Genomic DNA, 20,845 nt, shown 5'->3' with positions numbered 1-20,845 from the left:
CAAGCTGAGTGTGAAATTTACATGTGGTTCATGGCAAAGTGATTAATGACGGGATTAATTGATTTCAGAACTGAAGCTGAGGATGTAATATCACGGCATAGAAAGGAAACACACTGAAAGATCTGTTATACAGCTATGGGGAAGGCATTTGTCTTCCTTTATCCCTGTTTACACTGGAACTCCTCATATATCTGGGGATATAAGATCAATGTGAAGCTGCACGCCCGGCCCTGTTATCATACGGCTCATGGAGGCCGGGCTCAAGGCAGCAAAGCGCCCGCTAGTTGGCTGAGGGGCAGCGTCCAATCAGAGGGCGGGGGTGTAACAGGGGTGCCAAGATGGCGGCCAGGTAAACACGGAGTGCTGTTTCAGCTGGTGATGTGGGTGATGGGGTTGTTCGGGTCCTGGTTGTGCTGTTGGGTGTTTGTTTTTTTTTATCGAGTCCTTCTGTTTCTCTGCCCTGGAGCAGCACTTCTCCCTTTCTGGCTTGTTTTCGGAGCGGGTTCTTCCCGTCCTCCCGCTTTCGGATTCGTCCCTGTCGGTGGGAGGGCTGTGGGTTCTCTGCTACCTTGGGGAGACGATGCTGCTGTGTCATTCTTAAAGCAACTATAAATAAACCCGAAGTGAGCAAACATTAAAGAATAAGGAAGAGGAAACCAAGCTTGTACTGTCTTTAGTCGCTGTGCTTAAATCCTTTCTTAACTTCTCTTCTGAAGTTGTAAGTACTGACAGCTTTATAAAGATATCGTGTAAAGCACCTCAGGAGTAAAGTAGCTCAGTATTTCTGTTATTATATTCTGGTGTTTCTGACTCTCTGTTGGCTGACTGTGGTTTTTGTCTCACGACAGGTGTACTCACGTGACTCCTGTGTTTATGCAGTGACTCCCAGTGCCTTGGCCTTGCACGAGGAAGATGTGGAGTGGTCTCTTACCTCCAGGACTGAGTGAAAGTGATGTTGACTTGAGCTCTGAGAATGAAGAGGAGTCATGTATCTCCTGTTTGAAGGATGAAGATATAAAGGAAGATACAGAAAGAGTTCAGCTGCCTGAATTGCAGGAGAATGGACCTGAAAGTAATACCAGCACTAAATCAGTTTTGATACCTGTGACAGATGGAGAAAACACATCTCAAACATGCCCTGATGGAGTGCCTTTAAATATGTGGAATGTGGGTATCGTAACTTCAGATATCCAGAGGTTACTTGAATAGCTGCTTTTTAAATCTCAGCAACTCAAATTTGGATATTTTAGGTATACCAATACAAAATGAAATGCAGTAAAAGTGCTGTCGCAATACTATACCTTAGATTGCTTCAGGTAGAGAGAACGCGAATTTAAACAGGAGGAAAAACAGGAAAACCTTGCATTATTTTCTTGCGCAGCACTGATTGAAAGCACAGCAAAGAAATGTTTGGGTAACTACTCAGTTGTATACGACTTGTGTTTCTGGTAGTATATGGGTGCTGATCTTCCTCAGTATTGATTTTTGTGTGTGAAAGGGTTTATAACTAAGCGTGTTAGTGACTATACTAGTGATTTTTATCTGTGAAGTAGAGCTATACCTTTCTGCTTTGCATAGGGGTTAGGTGCAGATGTCCAGACTCATAACTGCTTATAACCTCTCTTTATTTTTCTTGTGGCATTTAAAAACTTTCCTGATGTGCAAGGAATATACCGTCAGTAGTCTTAGATTCTAAACCACTGTCTGTGCAATAACAAACTGTTCTATAGCCTGGGAGTACACAACCAACAAAAGCATATTCAGCATCGTGCTCCTTGAGAAAACTATTTTGAATGCTCCTGGGACTTAGAGGGGATGGGGGGCAGAAAGTCAGTGGTACTGGTGGCAAAGTGTTAGAGCCAGTGGCAGTTTAACACCATCAGGGCTGGATGCTCTCAGTGCATAAGTCTGAATGTAATAGATACAGGAAGGTACTATGGGTAAGTGAGATATTGGGACAACATTTCTTAGTGTTCTGTGTAACTTTAAAAACAAACAAACAAACATTAAAAAAATACTGATCCTTGCTTTTTCTTAATCTTGTAGAAGTTTTTGGAGCTTCAGAAGAAAAACCGTGACATGAAAATGGAAGCAAAGCAGGGAAGCCAAGGCCGAAAAAGAAAGCGCCGCAGAAAAGGTGTTTTCCATAATTCCAGACCTTATTTTTTCCAAATGGAATAAGTGTTAAGTGCATTGGAAGTACATTTTTAGCTTTCATCAATAATTGAATGCCTGAATAGGTGTCGTCTGATATGTAGGGTTTTCTTTTTCTAGTTGTTACACACCTGTTCTAGGCCTAGACTGTAAATTGCTACTTAAAGTTGAAGTAAAGCATTCCTCTTCTTTTTAAAGAGGGGGCAGAATTTATTCAGTCAGTACTGACTTAAACTAGCTGAGCATGTTTTCAGTCCATTATTTTATATGTTATTTTGTTCGTTCTGATCAAGGCTTCTTGACAGATATTGTAAGGCGTTCTTCAAATGACAGGCCTGACAGCAGAGTAGTTTAACTCCCCCATAATCATTCTTTATAGATCCTCTTGTGACAGTCTTTCAATGGGAGCATCCTCTATTAGTGATCTGCTAACCTTATTGGATGCAATAGGGCATCACTGTAATATTGGGTTTTCTTTTTTTCATTTCTAGAAAAATGGGAAAAGGACAAAAATGAAGTGACTAAGAGGTATGAACCAGGTCAATGTGATTATATGAGGTCTGTTTTTAATATCAAGCAAAACTTGTAAGAAGTGTAGCCAGACACTGTCTTTGAACATTGTCATATTGTGTATGTACTCAAGTTGTTTGGTGTCTACTACAGACTGAATTGAATTCTAGTGATTTTTTGCTTGCTTACTGCTTGATTTAAAATAACAGAATAGTATTTTTTATAATGCAATTTAAAATTAATTTATTGTTCTTAGTGGTGTTTGTCATATAATTGCATACAAGCTTGCATTCAAGATTGCGGCGTTGTGGCTACAGAAGAAAAGGAATAGCTTGCATTAAAAGATGTCAGGTGAAAAGAACGCATCTGCCAAATGGGAGAGTTTGTTTTAGTTTTGAAAAGAACGTTACAAGCTGTGGGAAACAAATTGGTTGTATTAATGAGTTTTATTTTTTGGTTTTTAGTAGTCAGCAGTTGGCCAATGAAGAGCACTGGAAAGAACTTACACAGTACTTTGGAATCAATGATAGATTTGAATCACCTGTGGATAGCAGAACTCCACAAAAGGTGATTGTTGTTACAAAAGCTGTGTCATCATTTTTTTGCTAGTAAAAGAAGGCTGTGCTAACTGAAATAACAGTAAAACTGAGTCTATTCAGAAGTAAGCATATGACCAAGTCAATAAAGAAGAATAATTCTGTGCGTATTTTTAAATGAATCCCCCTCTGGTGTCATGTAGGTTTTACTTGGGTTGAAAGGTTTCTAGACAATACTGGTGCCCTATTTCCTTCCTTGGTTTTATATTCTGTTGTGATAAGAGAAAAAAGATTTGATATGCCTTGTTTGATTACAGTGACCTTTTACTGTGTTTTAACTTCAGAGTGTTCCAAGTCGGTCCATTGGTTGAGACCAGTAGCTCTTTGAATCGGGGGTTGAATCTATCATAAAGTTTTACTGAATTTACAACACACTTAGTTCACAACTGTTGCTGTGTAACTAGCCATATTTGGTATAACTGATAGAACATGATAGATGTGTGAGGAACTTGAAATGTGATGAGTTTGTTCTGTAGTTTAACAGTAGTGGTCCCCTGTTATTTTTAAGACATCGAGTATTCAGGTGGCATCCTTTATCATGAACTTTCTGTTTTTCATTTGCTCAAAGTAAACTTCTGCATTGACACTGATATTGATCAGTTCTGCCTGAGTTCTGACTTCTGCTGGGCATTTACTTGTCATTAAATTGCTCAGTATAGATCTGGAATGAGGCCCGGAGTGTTAACATGCAGCTGTTCTCCATTTAAGTTGTGATTTAATTGCTAGAGGAACACGTCTCATTAATTTCAGAGAAGGTATCTGACAGTTGGCTTTTCAGTTGTGCACTCTATTAACTTTCATCTGAATAATTAAGTGTTCTGTTTCTCAATAATTGTTTGCTTTTCTATTTTTTATTTAAGAAAGTATTTATTATGAAACCAACAGAATGCTTAAATCCAGTGAGACTGTAAAACGTCTCTTGTGATTAATGAAGGAGTGGGGTTTTTTTTTGTGAAATTCTGAAGTCAGTGCCAACTGCTGTGTTGAATGTCTGGATCCTTTCAGAAACTTCCAACTAAAATTCCAGTGATAATTTCCATTAAATGTTTTATTGTTAAATTATTTGTAAATGTCATAAATGAGTTATGTTGATCATAAAGCTTGAGTTTTGAACTGTTTTCATTGTTTTCCACAGGATAACTAGAATTCTGAATTTATTGGTGTAGTGGAGTGGCTCCATGCCAAAACTCAGTTTTTGGATAAAGATAAGATCTTAGAACTGTAACGATACAGTGGTAATTGCCATTCTTCGTGTTACCTGACACATATACTTCACATTTTGTTTAGAAAGCTCCAGGGATGGAAGAGATAAGCCAGATCTTCAGATGAATTTTATTGAGACAGGCATAAACTAGTCCGTGTAATTTTTTTAACCTACAGTATTATCCTGCACATAAGGTGGAACTAATGCAATGATTTGTGCTCAGGCAGTCTTTATGTGAATTCTTAATTATACTGTCCATTACAATACATAGACAAAGTGATTTGTGTTACATAGAAATAACAGGTTCATGCAGTGTCTTAATTTTAACAGAAGTCTTAAAATAATTTCTTCGTATGTATAATTTTTCTATTTATTTACTTAAAGGTATTTGCTTTTTTCTTTCCAGTCTGGCCTTGAACTGAGCATAGAGAAGTCCGTGGCTGAAGGTGACATTGATAAAGCTGAGGAGCTGAGTGATAGATTAGCAACTCGTGAGGTAAGTGGTCTATTAAAAGCTTTTAGGGCAAAAAAAGAAAAATAGTTGTGAACATCTGCGTGGCTTTATTTAGAAGAAGCTGCAAATAAAGTAGCATTGAAGATTGTTTGGGACATCCTTTCTGTTTCCTAATTAGATTTCTGTCAGTGATTGAAGGATTTAGCTGCTGATCCAGTCATGTTTGGACAAGTGTAGCCATATGTTAGAATTGAAAATAGAGCCATGAATGTTACCAAGTAACCTTGCCTTGAAACCCTGATACTGACTCCACAAGTCAGTCATTAGTAACTGAGGGGTTTTAGTAAAATACTTTTGCCTGTGTTTAGGATGATATTGTGGCTGTTCACTGCAACGATCTGGTCTTTTGTACTTGTAGTTAACAGTGCTGTGGATCTGCTAGGGGATCTGCCACATACCTTTATCACATATGAAACTGCAGTTCATTATCAGTAATGGTTCAGTTGTTACACCTACCAAATATGCACTAACAACAGTACTTCACTGAAATCCACATAGACTGTTGTGCCTATTGAAATGTGGGCATGGGGAGAAAGTGCAAAAGAAGCAAAATTAAGGGGTAAATTAAATAATCTTGAAGCTAAGAAGAAAAACCTAAATACAATGCTATTTTAGGTGAGTGTAGGAGCTAGCCTTTCAGAAACTCATCTGATCTATATAATTTCAACCAAGGCTTTGCTTTCTTTCATTTGTCTTCTGTGCTCACCTGTCTTCAGATGTAGTGGAAGTTTTCACTGCTTGTACCAGTAAAGTTCAAAGGTGTTCAAAGATATAGGAGGCATTTAAATAAAAAAAGAATCCAGAACATTCTGGATGCTTCTCTTTCTTTTACAAATATTTAGCATTTCATAAGTACAGCATTTAAAGTGAAATTTTAATGGGAAATTGCAGGTTTGAGTTTGTTTTAATGGCATATAATGTGATATTGCAAAGAATGTAAAATCTAGATGATTTTGGGGACAGGAAATACAGTCCTTTGTGCTCCATAACTATGATTAGGTAAAACTAACTTCCTCAGTGTGTGTTACTGTGCATTCAGTAGAAACTCCTACACTTAGACACACAGGGCACTTTCTAGTTACTAGACAGCCTTTTTCCACTTATGATCACATAACCTCCCTGTACAGGGATAATGGCTTCTGACAGTGACAGAAACGTAGCCTAATATTTCATTTAGGTCCAGCCAACTTCTCACTGTGATACTGTTATACTCCCTTTTATGTTCAGAATTAAAAACACTCTAAAGGTTCTCCTTCACAAATATCATTATTCCATCTACTTGAAAGTGGTTACAGTATCATAATCAATAAAACATACTAAGGTTCTACTGCAAGTTGTTTGACTATAAAGACAAATTAAGAAGTTTTAAGGTTTTGTAATATTTATGATAAACTGTTATCTGATTTTGGTAACCATGGGATTGTGTAACATCTAGCATATCGCAGGTGTTACAGCAATAGAATATTTGTTGAGCATTAGCTCCAAATTGTTGACTTTCAAATATTAGCGTGTTGTAATTCTGAAAACAAAATGCTTGAAGTATTATTTATTAGCATTCACAGCCTTGATTTGATTTTGGTTAAGTGAGTTTACCTGAGTAAATAGCATGCTGAAAGAAGGAAAACTCAAACGACTCAGTCTTGATCTCATGAGTTCTGTGATGGCAGAAATGCAGTGAATTCACTGGGCTTCTCTAGTGTTTCAAGGATTTGCTATGTGAACTGCTGCAAAATTTTTGTTTTTATTTGTAATCTTAACAGCTTACGTTTATGTATTTTTTTCTTTCTACCATATAAAGTTTTATTCCAAGAATGTCCTCACAGTGACTAATTTTGATTCAGTGAAGGGCAATAGCAAAGGATTTAGTTATGGGAGAGGCTGACTGAAAACAGCGTTGATTTGTGCAAAAGTGCAATAAATAAAATACTGCTTTCATGTTTTGTAGTAGTGATTCAGTCACAGCTTTCCTCCTGTCTTTGCAATTTGAAGCTCATTTTTACATAATACTTGTAAGAACTGAGTTAATTTTTAGACTATGGGGTTATTTTTGCCTTAACTTCCAAATTCAGCACAACGTTGTGAGCAAGTCAGGCGTGCATCGAAGTGCAACACTTCTGAAGTGCAGAGGAATAAGTGGATGAATTATTGTTCCCTTATCTCAACCTCATCTTTTTATGTATAGCTTTTATTTTTCTTGAGCAACGTTGCAGGGCTGTGTGTGTGAGAAGCAGCTGCCTTCCATTTGGGGTGCAGGGGGTACAGCCCCCCTTGTAGCCATGTGAAAAATGTTCAATGGGTAGGTGTTCTTTTTGAAATCAGGTGTATGGGTTTTTAATCGGCACCATTTTCTTTTGCAAGAAGCAGTGACTGGAACCTGCTGATAAAGCTTTTGCTTTGAGGCACAGATCCCAGAGTTCTTAAAGCCGTTTTCTGCCTTAATAAGTGAAACTAATTTTTGATGTATAACATTTATAAGCCTGTGAAACTGATAGGGCAGCTTCAGTATTTAGAAAAATGAAGCCAAAAATAAGCAGATGACTGAGAATGGGCAGTGGAAATATGTCCTAAAAAGCAAAGGAATGCTAAAGTGATGCTGTCAATATGCTATCGTTATGACACGGTGAGGTTTTTTAAAATCAGATTTCCTTCAAATCACTGATGATTTGGCCAATGTGCATAATCTAGCAGCTGTGAGCGAATCACTGAAATGCATATCCTTAACACATAAATGATACTGCTTCAAGGTTTTGGATGTTTTGGTTTCCATATGGTACTTGTTGCAGGCTTTTTAGGGGAAATGTTGCTGTACTGCTATAAATGAGGCTTTGGGCTGTGTGTTAGTTGTTGCTTTCTTCTGCTTGGCAGACACTCGTGCTGGTTTTGAAATAAGCTGAGATAATCTAGTAGAGTTCTCAAGGTTTTTGACTGGTGGTTACAACTTGGGTACCTTGTACATGAGGTTCTGCAATTGCTGATGACTACAGGTGGATTTGCATGTAGCTTTTGGGGCTGTGGCTAAAAATGTATAAAAATATATTTTAAGTAAGAATGGATTGTACACCTGTGATAATGATAACCTAATCTCTTGGCTCGCCTCACTATGAAGTGTTACCCCTTGTCTCCTGTTGTCCCCACAGTATGTCTTATGGGGTGTTCTGCTTCACCAGGGAGTCATGGTTATCCCCAAATAATTGTTTTCATGATTTATGTGAAACTCTTAGAGAAACAATATGGGCATGTCTGGATTGTGCTGTGCAGAGTAACGTGGTCCATCACAAACTGTGCTTCTTCAGCTGTTCTGCTTCTAAAACCCAGTCTAGCTTGAGCATCTCTATGCTGCAGTGCATAGAAGATCAGCACTCCTTTTGTTTGGTGAATTTTTGTTGGATGTCCGCATAGTGCAGGTGTGTCGCACTGCTTAATTGTTATTTTCTATGGATTTTTCAACCTAGTGCAAGAGTAGTAGAAGTTGTTCTTCTAAAACCTGTATCAGGTGACTATTAGTATTGAACAACTAGTAAGTCAGGGTGGCATGGTGGTACAATGTAAGCAGTCAAGGTTTGCTATTGTAATCCAGTTGCTGCCTTTGCTGTGATATAAGTACCTTGGGTTTTCAGCATTGGCATCTCCTGGTTTTAAAGTTTTGCATTCAAAATGTGTAATGACATACCTAAAGCTATAGTTTGAACACTGCGTTTAATTATGAATTGTTTAATTTGGTAGATGTTAAGATAAATGCTAAAATTAATGTAGGAGTCCTGAACCTTTTAAAATGAGGTTTTTTTAAAGTGAGAATGACGTCTGTGGATGTTTAACTGAATTACAATGATGATTTTCTTGGGGATGCTCTAGGGTGACTGAGATTGAATGAAAGCAGGTACTTGGGTCTGTATATAGCAGGGGACTGACCCTTAGAGTTGCGTTATCTTTTCTAGCAGTTTCAAAAATACCTTTCTGGTGTCATACCTTGAAGTGTACTTCAGTTGTTGTTACTGTCTGTGTGGGGCTCTGTCTGGAATGTTGCATAGTTAGAGCACTGTGTCTGTGTGCTATTGGAGGTGAGTAACCATTTGAGTGCATGGAGATGTCTGGTAACTGCTGAAAACTCATTTCACTTTGGAGTGGTACTTTAAATGGTTCAATGAAATAACTCCAAAAGATTTTCCCCTACACCCTCAAATTGTCAACCTGAAAATGTTTTCTGAGCTTCTTCTTTCCTTTCCCAGAGAAAGTTTTTCTTAGTATTTTTTCTTCCTGAAATCATTTTGAATGCAGATTTTTTTTGGTTCTGTTATTCAGAGAACTGATCTGTCTAAACCTCAGACTTTGCATTTGCCTTGTGGTTTTCCTGCTACTGCTTGGTAAGTAGGTGCCATGTTGTCTAAGAAGAGCACGTTAGCCCGGGGACTGTAACTTGAACACAGTGAGACCATGTCAGATTTACCTGTCAAAATGGAAGATCAGAAATATTTTGAGATTTAGTACACCAAATTACTGAAATAGTTGTCAATCTCTGTATGGCGCAAGCTTTTTGACAGCACTGCGTACTTAGCTTTGTGGCTTCTGGCATTTTGGTGAGATTTTTTTGTTGTTTTAAAGCTGCAATTTATGCAAAAATAATGGCATTGTAATCAGACTAAAGGTCTACATCATAACAGACCATATTAATTATCTACTCATTGGGTATCCATTTCACAGAATTATTGGTCTTGCTGTTGTCATCACAGTTTGTGTTGCATGTTTTGACCGTTTTACAGTGTTCCAATTAGCGTTCATTGTGTGTAAGTAACTTCTAGCTCTATCATGGGGAAGGATGTGAGCAGGGTTGTATGTCTTAACAATTGAGAAGCCTTCTTTTAGCTGTTTGTTGTCTCGTGAAGCTGGGTAGGTCATAAATCACAATTTCAGATAGATTGTAGTGCCTTGAGTTGATTGCTCTTCCGTATATTATATAATGGAGCTTCATTTCTAAATTCTGTGCGAAATTCATAATTTATCATAGTGCTTTTAGCTACCTGAGGAGATTGATGCAATCTAATACAGAATGTAACTTAAACACCAATTAACTTGGAAGTCTTGCCTGCTGAAGGGCTCTGGGGGGAAGGAGGGGGAAGGAGGGGGAAGAAAGAATTTATTTTTCTTAATCTGTGAAGATTCTTTCTAACACTTAGCAGAGATGCTTCCAAATATCACTCTCCGTTGAGGTTGTTTTCTTTTAACCTATGGAACATGGCAGGGTTATCACCTAGAATTACATTCTTATGCTCCCTTAATTATGTATATCTTTTTCCTTAACAAACCTTAAAAAAAGATTTCAGATGTTACAAGTCTAATTAAAGAGACAGACAAAGCACAGTTTATACTGTAGATTTTTTCTGCAGTTCAATTAATCAGCATGTTTTCTCTTTTAATTAAAACCATTTTAGTAAATTAAAGCCCACAGCAAAACACATATATAATTTGTTTGTAATTAGCTCTTAATTGGTGGTAGTTGAAGCTTAGCACCCTTGGTTTCTTTCTTCATGATTGCCATTTTATTAGCAGCCAGTCATTAATTAATCTTTTTTTCTAATTAGCTTATAAAACTGTTGATGGCACATTATTGTAAATGTGATTTTAAGTTCAAAGCTTGTTAATAAGCTTTCTTACTTAGAAGAACAGAGATAAAGAAATTGCTGAAAACAGTACTACAGTTCTTTTTTTAAAACTGCCTTTCTTATAAGGGGGCTGTGTAAAGCATCTAACAGCTTATAGTTAATTTTTTAATGCTGTGTTTTCTCATGAATGAAAGAAGTTACTGACGTTTTAATGTTTAAATCGAGAGAAGAGCTTAATGTTACAACAGTTTTCCGTCCTTGCTCCATTACTGTGCCATCCAAATATAATTTGTTGTTGTAATACACAGCATAAAAATACAACAAAGGTATTACAAAGTATTTTACAGTGGAAGCCGAGCACATCATTGAAAGGGGACAATTTTCACTGCAAAATCCACTCGGTATTCTTGTTAGCTTTATATATTTTATATACGTCAGCAATGGATAACATTCCATAACATAAAAGGAGAAAATCATTGCTAAAGGCAAGCCTGAAATAACTAGATTCATATTTGATGAGAAACTGTAACACTGTATTAAAAGGCTGTTTGGCTTCACTCCTATGATCATAGGATATTTCAGGACCTGTTTGAATATAGATGTTTTGTTAGAGCCTGTGCGGGTTTAGCGCTTTGTGTATCATACCTAAATATTTCTGGAGCAATTCTTGAAGCTGTTGTCTCATTTCCTGCACCATTCAGCATTGACATCGCGCAGTGTTATTGAATGGAGCGTGCTTACTGTATGGTACCCAAGTGTTCAATGCAATGCCCTGGTTTGTTTTTTTTCCAGGGAAGTTTTCTGGAAGTTATAGCAGATGCTGGTGCAACTTAATGCAAATGTTTACTGTTCTGCCTGAACTATTTCAACTTCATCCGTTTCTTTGCTTGTTTTAAAAGTGTTTTATGATGCCGTGCAAGAAACACTAGAAAGGGATAGCTGACAAGGAAAAAATTAAAAATTGGATAAAAAGTAAATGAATAATGTCATATTACTAAAAAGATGAGAGGCTAATTTGTGCCGACTTTTTGCTAATTTTGTTCAAGCCTCAAAATGAGGAGCTGTCACCCGTTCTGTGTAGCACTGATGACAGTGCCAATGATCCATGAAATAAGCTGCCGCTGGCTTTGTTCTGATAAGAATGAACAAATCTGCACAATGTACGGCTCCCAGAATCTCATTTTCATACTTGCATGCAGGCTAAAAGAAATAAGCTGTTTGCAGGCTTGATTAATCAGACATTTGAGGGTTTTTTGTCTCTTTGATCTCTTTCGTCTCCTAGGTAACTTGCTTGACATTAATGTTGAGCTTGAGTAAAGACAATCAGGAATTGTAGACCAAACTGATATAAAAATTAAAGACCTTAACACTTTAAGTACTCCAGTAATGGTTCCGCTTTACTTCAGAAAACATCTGTTTTCATTTAATTAAAGAACAAAAGAGAATGGCATAAATATATATATATATTTTTCATAGAGACCTGTTATTCCGTAAAAAGTGAAAGTTTGGTAATTGCTGTTTTTGAAGGTGTTTGTTTAGGAAGAAGCAAAGCTTCAGGAATTTGTAGCAAGGTAGCGCTTTCAGACGAGTAGAAACATCCATTCTTTTTCACGATAAGGAATTTTTCACTTATGCTACATTAAGGATCTACAGGAGGATGCTTGCCACGATTATTGGTAAACTTCCAAATGGAAAGATCTCTGACCTTTTAGAAGCCAACTTGCTTTATTTAGCATGCCTTATATCCATATATATATTTTGTTGCGGCAGTGACCCGCCATATCGGCTTTACTATCCGATGTGATTTCCAGACTTTAAACCTGTAAAAATTGAAAGGAATTTAAAAAAATAATAATAAAAAAAATAAGAAAATGTCGCAGTGCGTTTGCTGGAGGTTATGCAGACGCTTTTACAAATCTTCCAAGTGGCTGTAAAGATGAATGCCTCAAGGGTCTAGCCAGGGCCCTGCTTTTCCAACCAGCTAAAGCCCTTATCTTAAATCCAAGCAAAGTACCATTAATCTTTTTGAAAGACCTTTTATGGCTTTTAATATATCCCAAATTAGAACATTTTACACCCTTGGTTCCTGAAATATGGTGATAAAAAGCCTTTAGAGCTTAATTTTCCTTACTGCGTGCTCTGACCAATTTGCAGTTCTTTGTGATAATGTTTAGACACCTTAATTAAAATGCAGCAAAATATTGGATGCTCTATATGGAAAATGCTGATACTTTGACTACACAAGAAATTGTTGTATATATTTTTATTCATGCTTTCTTACTTCTTTTAACAATGTATTTTATTGAGTTATCTGATGACCTGAATATATTTTTTTTAATGTAAAACCCATTGACCAAGCTTTCATGGCTTTCTTTTGGGAGGGGCGGTGTAGATGTATGTGTGGGTGTGGGTAGGAGCAAAAAGCATTTAATCTGCCTGCAGTGTTTGTGTGTATTTATATGCGACACATTTGTTTTCATGTCTTGCAAATTTGTCTCTATGTAGCCTAGAAATGATAACATTAACACTGCAAAACATTTCTGCTTTTACTTCCACATACACTACAGAGGGTCTTATTATCCCATTTTTGCAAAGATGGAAGAACTCGTTCAGTCTTCCAAGAAACACAGATCAGTGTGTTTTTTTCTCTTATACTTTTATAGACCTTGGTAGTGAATGTCTGCCTGCGTGTAAGTGTTCAGTGTGATTTTAGGGAGAAACCATTATTCATCACATATTATGAGCTGCTTGGTTTTTCTTTTTAGCATGTTAGGATATAAAATGCAATTCAAAAATAATGATAGCATGATTCTGATGGATGGAAGGCATCAGCTTAGCTCTAAATATAGGGCAGTAATTGACCATTTCTTACTATGTTTTTTAGTATGTTATGTGAATTTTCACAAACATGTTTATAATACAAGTAGGTGAATAACTGCTTATATTAGGTGACAGTGTGAACAAGGCCTTTGGTAGCCTTTCACATTTGGCTGTTCAGACACTGACAATGTGATATGGTTTATATTAAATGTTGTTAATGCTCATTACAAAAATTATATACCCAATAGGAAAGTTTCGAAATGTCACATCTTGTGCATTGTGATGATTGCTCAGGTGCTTATTTATGACCCTGTAATAATCCCATGCAAAAACTAGGTTCAAAAATCATGTAGTGTTGGTAATTTTGCACAGTTCCATTTGGGGGAGGAAAAAAATCATATGCTTACCTATTGGTAGCTTGTGTTGCCAGTGCTTAGAGCCTATTGTGGTGCATGAGCTGATGTTTAGTGCCTGATATGTGTGCAGATTCTCTTCTGCAGAAAGATTAATTTGATTCCTGGATAGTGAAAGAACCTCAAAGTAAATAACTTGTAGTGATGAGTGAAAAGGCTTTTCTTTTTCTTTTGCTCATCTGGGTATCAACCAGAGAAGGTGTTAAACAGGAGAAAGGTAGAAGGATATACCCATGCATCTAAAGTTAAGCCCGTCATCTTATTTGGATTAAGTGTTTTTCAGAGTAAATAATTGCCTATATAGATAGACAAAGCAGATTGTTCACGGCAGTACACATCAATAATGGAACCCAAACCAAGGTGTTAAGGAGTATTCTTTTGGGTGGGTTGTCTTGTATCTTACTGGTAGGTTTTGGATTGGATAGAGGAAAAGCTTACTTGCCTACATCACAGCTTGTAGTAGTTCTGGATAAATTAATTGCTTGCTTTTATTGGGGAAAAGTGGTAACTTCTGACACCAAATTCTTTCATAGTTTGGTTGCAAATAATGTCAAGTCATGATAACAATCACAAAATGCAACAACAGTGAATGAATTATGAATGCTTATTAAGCGCAGTAATGGTCATAGTTCATGGTACCTTTTTCTACCTTTTCTCCTTTTCTCTGTTCTTTTTTCTCCTCTTGATATGCACCAGTGTGAACTTTACTTTCTCACTGGGTAAATAAGTTTAAGCTGTATTCACTCACAGCCAGTAAGACCTTATTTGAAAGGCTTATGATCACACCAAAAGTTTGGAAGCTGGTAATGTGAAGACTGAATGTTGGGTGCACTCTAAGGACGCTGCTTCATTTACTTTCTGAACAGACTGATTGAAACATGACTAGAAGAACTACTGGAGAAGCAGTTGTAGTAATGGTTCATCCAAACTAAGAGCTTCATACAGGAAGTTTTTGCTATCAATGGGACCTGTCAGTATTTTAGTATAATTGAGGTTGTAGGCTGGCTGTAATAATTGAAAGAGAGAGGGAGGGAGTGTATGTCTATCTATATCTATTAAAAAAGAAAATAACAACTTAAAAAAAGGGTATGGTGGGAGAGGCACAGCTGTTGCCCTTTGCTTTTATCCTTCAAAATGAAGGAGTTAAGTAGAAAGGATTGCTTGCCACAGTGTCCCACTACTTTGTGTGTTTCTCAAGAGGCATTCTTTCCCATCCAATCTTACCGTATAACATCAGCTTAATATTGGAAAGATATTTTAATATTCATTGACTTTTGAGAAACAATACCAAACCACGTAATTTGTGAGGCTTATATTTCACATGAGCCATTTGCTTCTATTCAGTTTGCCTTTGTTCTTTTTTATGTCTTAGCTTGGTGTGAAAATTGCCAAAGCTGCTGCTTGCCGCAACTTTGTGAAAGCCAAACAAGAAGCAGAGGCTGCCCAAGAAGCTCGAAAGAAAAAGAAGCTTGCTTGGGGGTAAGTTATTTGAGTATGGAATTAAGCATTTGTCGTTTCAATGGCACTCAGTATATGCAATGCAGTATCAGTTAAATGCTTCCTTGGCTGAAATAAGCTTGGGTTGATCTTATTTGTTTAGTTTAACCTTCTCTTTTTGTTTGATTTTTGTTTAATTTTTTATTTCTTTTTTTCTTCTAAGCAGTGTTTGAGAATAAGGCCGCTTGACCAAGATTAATGTATTTGTCATATAGTAAAAATTGCCTTCATTACGTTAGTAAAAATAAATTTTGATTTTTATTGTTACTGCTAACAAATAATAGAGTTAAATACCTCGAGTTTGAGTCTCCATGTGATTTTGTTCTCTTTTTCAGGTTTGAAGCTAAGAAAAGATGGGAAACAAAAAGCAACATGGGATACATGTAGTCCATCCTGTTTTCATGAGGAGTCAAATGTAACTCGAAGAATTTTTGTGGGTGACTAAACACACATACAACCCCCCCAAAAAAACAACATTCAGAGAAAACCTTAAACATGAAGAAAATCAACCAAAATAAGCAACAACAAAAAAAGCAATACATCAAATCCCTTGTGTTTCCTCTTAATCCTGGCAGCTTACACTAGGTTGGTTTGTTGTTGTTAACAGTGTAGCAAAAATGCTTTCTAAAAATCAATACTATGTTAAGATAGTATGTGTCTCCAAAATGTACATATTGCTGTAATGCATTGCAGAATGCATTCAGAGTCTGGTAGAGAGCTGTCTAAAGATGGAATAAAATACTCGTTCCAGATGTGTTCTCTGTGCTGTATTGTTATATACCCATTGTGTGGGTACAAGGAAAGAGATAAGTTTTGCTGTTTTTTTTTCCTACTCTCCTGTACTTAAAGAATTACTTTATTTTTTGTCAGCTTGAGAGTTTTGCGTGGTGTATGGGCTGAATAAGAGAGGAAAAAGAAGGGACAGAACCACAAATGTTCTACTTGTTTAAAGCTGTTGTTATTTATGCATTCACGGGCTTAGTAAATATAAAGTGAGGTTGGCCTATAAAGTCCATTCTCGCTCTTCTAGGAGGGTCTGATGCTATTCATCATGTTCAGGTGCCATGCTGCTTGGAATGCTTCAAATTCCCTTGATCCCTTGATCCTTTCCTTCTGAAGAACTCAAATTTTTAAAGTCTCATTGAGTCTTTGAGTAGATCAAGAATAGAGTTGAAAAATATCTGGATCTGTTATGTTACACAGTAAGCTGCACCCAAGAAGATGGGATTTTACTTAAAGTTAAATGTTCTCATAGATAAATTAGGGCTTGAATGCTTATAAGAATTATAACAAGAACTGATGGCTGTGTTTTTTCAAAGTTGTTTTCAGTGAAAAGGACCCATTTGAGACAAGCAGGTTCTCTCCCTGAAGCCTTTGCATGTATGTGTATTCACTGCATTGCCTGAATTGAATCGGTAAAATAAATGTCAGGTATTTTTAACCAAGATTGATATGTTTCAGGCCAAAGGTATGGTATTAGCGTAATGATGATTTACTGTGTAAATACTTGAGGCTAAAACAACTTGCCAATAAACAGTAATCTGAAGTTTTATGGCACCAATTTGAAGAGTTTAGATTCACAGTCTGACACAGAATAGTGCATTTTTGTTCATTAGCCATCAGGATGTTTGGTGGGCTTTTAGGTTGAGTTTGTTTATTTTTTTTAGGCATATTTCTTTCACGAAGATGTTTGCAATGTGGTATCTGCAGTTAGCTGTAATTGGTTACGATGACGGAGTTACGCACAATTCAGGACTGTAAATCAGAGGCTAAACAGGTTTCTGCAGAATAACATCATAAATCTCACACTATGGTTTCCAAATGTGTCAGCTGTAGAAACTCTTCTGCGGATAGAAGCCATGATATCTGCTGGCGATTGCAAAGGTAGGTTGCATGGTCAGTGTTAGAACCAAACTAGACGAGACCATGAGCATTCATTCATCTTGATTTTTTCAGCCACAGTTTGTGCAAAATGCTCTTGTCCCAGACTTACAGGATGCAAATTTCCATAGTTTGTTACTATTCTTAAACACCTGCAGATGAGTATTAGATACAGTGGATCTTTCTGCTGCTTATATACTGAGGAGCAAAACGATGCTTATACTTTTGCACCAAAAATATCTGTATTTGAACATCCGTTATTTATACATGTAAAAATAGTGTAGATTAAGCATGCTATGCTTCTGCTCATAATAAGATCTTTAATAGTAACACTTGATATTGCTCAAATATAGATGTTTATCTGATCATAAGCATCAGCACTGTTGTTTCATTTGAAAACATTAAAGAACACCAAATGTTCAGAAAACTCCCACTGTCTGGGAACTCAACGCTTCATATTTGTCACAGCATTGCTGACCCTTAAGTAATATTTATCACTTTCACTTAACTAATTAGTTTTATGTTAGACTATTAATAATGTAATTATTAGGAAGTACGCAAAACATTTGCTTGGAGTTACTTAGGTGATTAATTGAGAACGGTACCATTCCAAGTACTTTGGAATACCTAAACTACTCTCTTAGCATGTTTACTGAATTCCTAGAATTATACTGTCTTCAAAAGAAAGCTGATTAACAGGGAAAACATAAAAGCCTAATGCGGCTGTATAGAGATAATTTAAATGCATAATAAATGAATGCATAATTACACCTTTTATAAATGCTCTAAATTACTCATCTTAGATGTTCTACATACCTGAGTTCTTTTTGTAGAGTCCTCTTACTCTGCGCTGTGAATTTTGACCAAGTAAAACTGCCCTCTGAGATCTAATATTTCCTGGTTTTGAACTGTTAGAACAGTCCAAATGCGAACTGAAACCCCTCTTATCAGCTTAACTATATAATCTACTGAACTAAATTTGAGATTCTTTCAGTAATTGAAAACATTTAACGCTCTCTCTCAGTCTGACTGGAATTATACATCCATAGGAATGTACTTAAATTATTAATTTCTGTGCAAGCATGTTGTGTTGACAAAGCCAAATATTGCTTATATGAGTTGATGATATCTTGGGATGGGCAATAGATAAGCAGATTTGTCTATGCTTCTTCCTATATCAGAAGCCTCAGGAAACCTAAATCCGTGCACCAATTCTTTACTCACCAATTTGCTTTATTCGAACTACAGTCTTGATATTCTCATGGATAGCCCAAGTAGCTTGTATCCTTTAAAGGGAAAAGCAAGTGCAGTTTTATTGTGAGCTACCTGACCTGATCAGAGCTGTGTTAGCTGTCCAACTTGCCAGTAAGGCTTCTTAACTAACTTATTATTGCAGATAAAGTGATACTGTGAGGTTGTTTGGGTTTTACAGTAGATTTGTTCAGTGTCAATGACACCCCCCACTTTTTTAATGCAGTGTCAGATGCTCTTTGTAAGTTTCTCACTCCCATGGATGTCATAGTTTTTCATTTGTCCGCACTCACGTTCCTGCAATTCCATTGTGTTCAAAGGCCTGAACAATTAAGAAATTGTTTATCAACTCCTATGAGAAAATACTGTCTGAAGTTTGACAACGGCATGCTAATAAAATAATTAATATCTCTAAATACCACATTCCTGAGCTCCTAAACCGAAGAGTGGCTGCAGGGACAGTTTGACAGATAAAAACATATATATAGTTGTTAGTTTTAATAGTTTTTTTGCCTGCAACCATAATCTGTATCATTATTTTTCAGTTTAATTCTGCTGGACAAGTTTCAAAGATAAATATGGTGTGTAATAAGCCTTTGCAACCTCTAATTTGTGAAGGAGTGTCTGTCCAGTTAATACTTGTTCATTGAAGCAAGGGGTTTTGAAATAGCTGAAGTACAAACTGTAATTACTGATGTCTGTTTCCTATACACCTATGGGTTCTGGCATTTGGTCAAAAAATGTAATTATTGCTTAATCTCGGAGCATTTCCCATTTTCAAGGGGAAAAAAAAACCAACTCACTAAAAACTTGCTTTGAGAATTGCACAGTGCTGAACAACCTCAGCAAGACCAGGGCTGGTTTTTATTTGGTATTGATCATATAGAGTTAATCCAACAAAGTCTTTTTCCCAGTTATTTCGGAATGTTGCTAGTTCAGATAGGTATCTATTTTTAATGTAGCTCCAGTGCGAGTTCAGAACATGGAAAAAATAATTAAATATATTAGTTGGGTTTTCTTTGTACTTTATAAATGTGATTTCTAAAAAAGAAGAATAAACATTTATTCAAGGGCAAACTGCAGCTGGCAGTGAAGGGGCAAATGGACACTCTTACGCTCTTCCATGTGCTGTGCAGAGTTTGTTGTAGCTGGAAGTGACTTGAAAGAAGTCTTCAGTAAATGAGGTGGGTGCCTAAATCTCTTTAGAAGTCAATGGGAGGTAAGTACCTGTCTGAGCTACTGAGAGGGCAAGAAACTGGAACACTGGATGTGACTGTTCCAAATGTCCCAAGAGTTAAAGGAAGCACCAATTTCTTTCAAGAAAACTTGTCATCCATGTCTAAAAATGACTGCATTTCTTTGTATCTGCCTACAGCTGTGTTTACTTCACCATCAAATCTTGTTTTTCCAGTTTCCTTAGAAACAGGTAACAGAGTTAGAAGGTTTTTTTTCTATTTCCTTGCTTAGAATCAGATTTGGAATAAAACACTTTGTTCTTAAAAAGCGTGGGAATTGGCTGTTCACATTTATTAGCATCTAACTTCATTATGAAGTGAGCTGTTCTGCACACGATGGCTCTTACCAAGCTCATTCTTGGATTATAGTTGATAAATGCAGACACCGTTTGAGTAAAAGAAAGCTATCTGTGATGAAAAGACGGCCTCAAGCCTAGATGGTGGTGGAGTTCCAACTCACAGAGTAATGTGTCAGGTATTGTATAATCATATTTGCTTAAATAGAGTGTTCATTGCTCTTGGATTTTCCCACTTAGACTGAACTGCGTATGGAGTGACTTCAGGTCAATATTAAGTAACTGCAGAATGAACTGAGCAGTTGTATTTCTTGTTTTATGTTTGGGAATGAACTGGCTTCTCACAACTTAATTTTTGCTGTAACTGAGTAATTTCACATGATGCAACAGAAAAGTTAGATAGGAAAGTAGGGACTGTTAAATGAGAACCAACTGCAAAGACTAAGTTTTGCTCGTCCTTTCTGATGAGCTACTGGAAATGACCAATATGTCTAGATGTGCTGCTTGTGGTATATTGACTAAAACATAATACTGTCTGTAGAGTTACTTAGCCAGAAGGTATGCATGGTATTTTAAGTCCTTCCGTTTAGAGAGTTGACTGATGACCTTGTGGGGTTGTGCTTAATACTAGTTAGCGTGAAAAATAGCTGGTGTGGTACAATACACCAGTATAAGCCACACATCCGAAGAACATTGGCATGTTGGCAGAGTGCATGATTCAGCTCGCAGAGGATTGAGAATCAAGCTTTTATTTTTCCTAGAGCTAATGAAGAGTAAATTAAGAGCAGCCTGCTGTCCTCTGTTGTCTGCTGATGGAGTACACAAGCTGCAAACAAGTGAGTCAGCTGAATGGACGTTTCCAAATTGAATACTTTGC

The 20,845-nt window shown here is 36.8% G+C and overlaps 1 protein-coding gene across 10 annotated transcripts; it reads left to right on the top strand.

The window, feature by feature from the left end:
- The first annotated feature begins 308 nt into the window (after positions 1-308).
- FAM204A (family with sequence similarity 204 member A) lies at positions 309-16,057 on the top strand. 10 transcript variants are annotated; one of them, XM_085555316.1, is made up of 8 exons: positions 309-349; positions 880-1,167; positions 2,047-2,137; positions 2,646-2,682; positions 3,132-3,231; positions 4,871-4,960; positions 15,181-15,287; positions 15,641-16,057. In XM_085555316.1, exons 2-8 carry the CDS (start codon positions 913-915, stop codon positions 15,690-15,692), a joined length of 732 nt encoding a protein of 243 aa, XP_085411442.1. In that variant the 5' UTR covers positions 309-349; positions 880-912; the 3' UTR covers positions 15,693-16,057. The 10 variants fall into 10 exon arrangements, 7 of the variants coding, with proteins under 7 accessions (XP_085411442.1, XP_032301364.2, XP_015722953.2 ...); XM_032445473.2 differs by having other exon boundaries at positions 3,129-3,231; XM_015867467.3 differs by having other exon boundaries at positions 849-1,167.
- Positions 16,058-20,845: the final 4,788 nt, after the last annotated feature.

Source organism: Coturnix japonica, chromosome 8 (genome assembly GCF_054131305.1).
Source record: "Coturnix japonica strain WE chromosome 8, WE-NBRP24, whole genome shotgun sequence".
In the NCBI taxonomy this organism is placed as follows: domain Eukaryota; kingdom Metazoa; phylum Chordata; class Aves; order Galliformes; family Phasianidae; genus Coturnix; species Coturnix japonica.
This window is presented reverse-complemented; position numbering and strand designations above follow the sequence as displayed.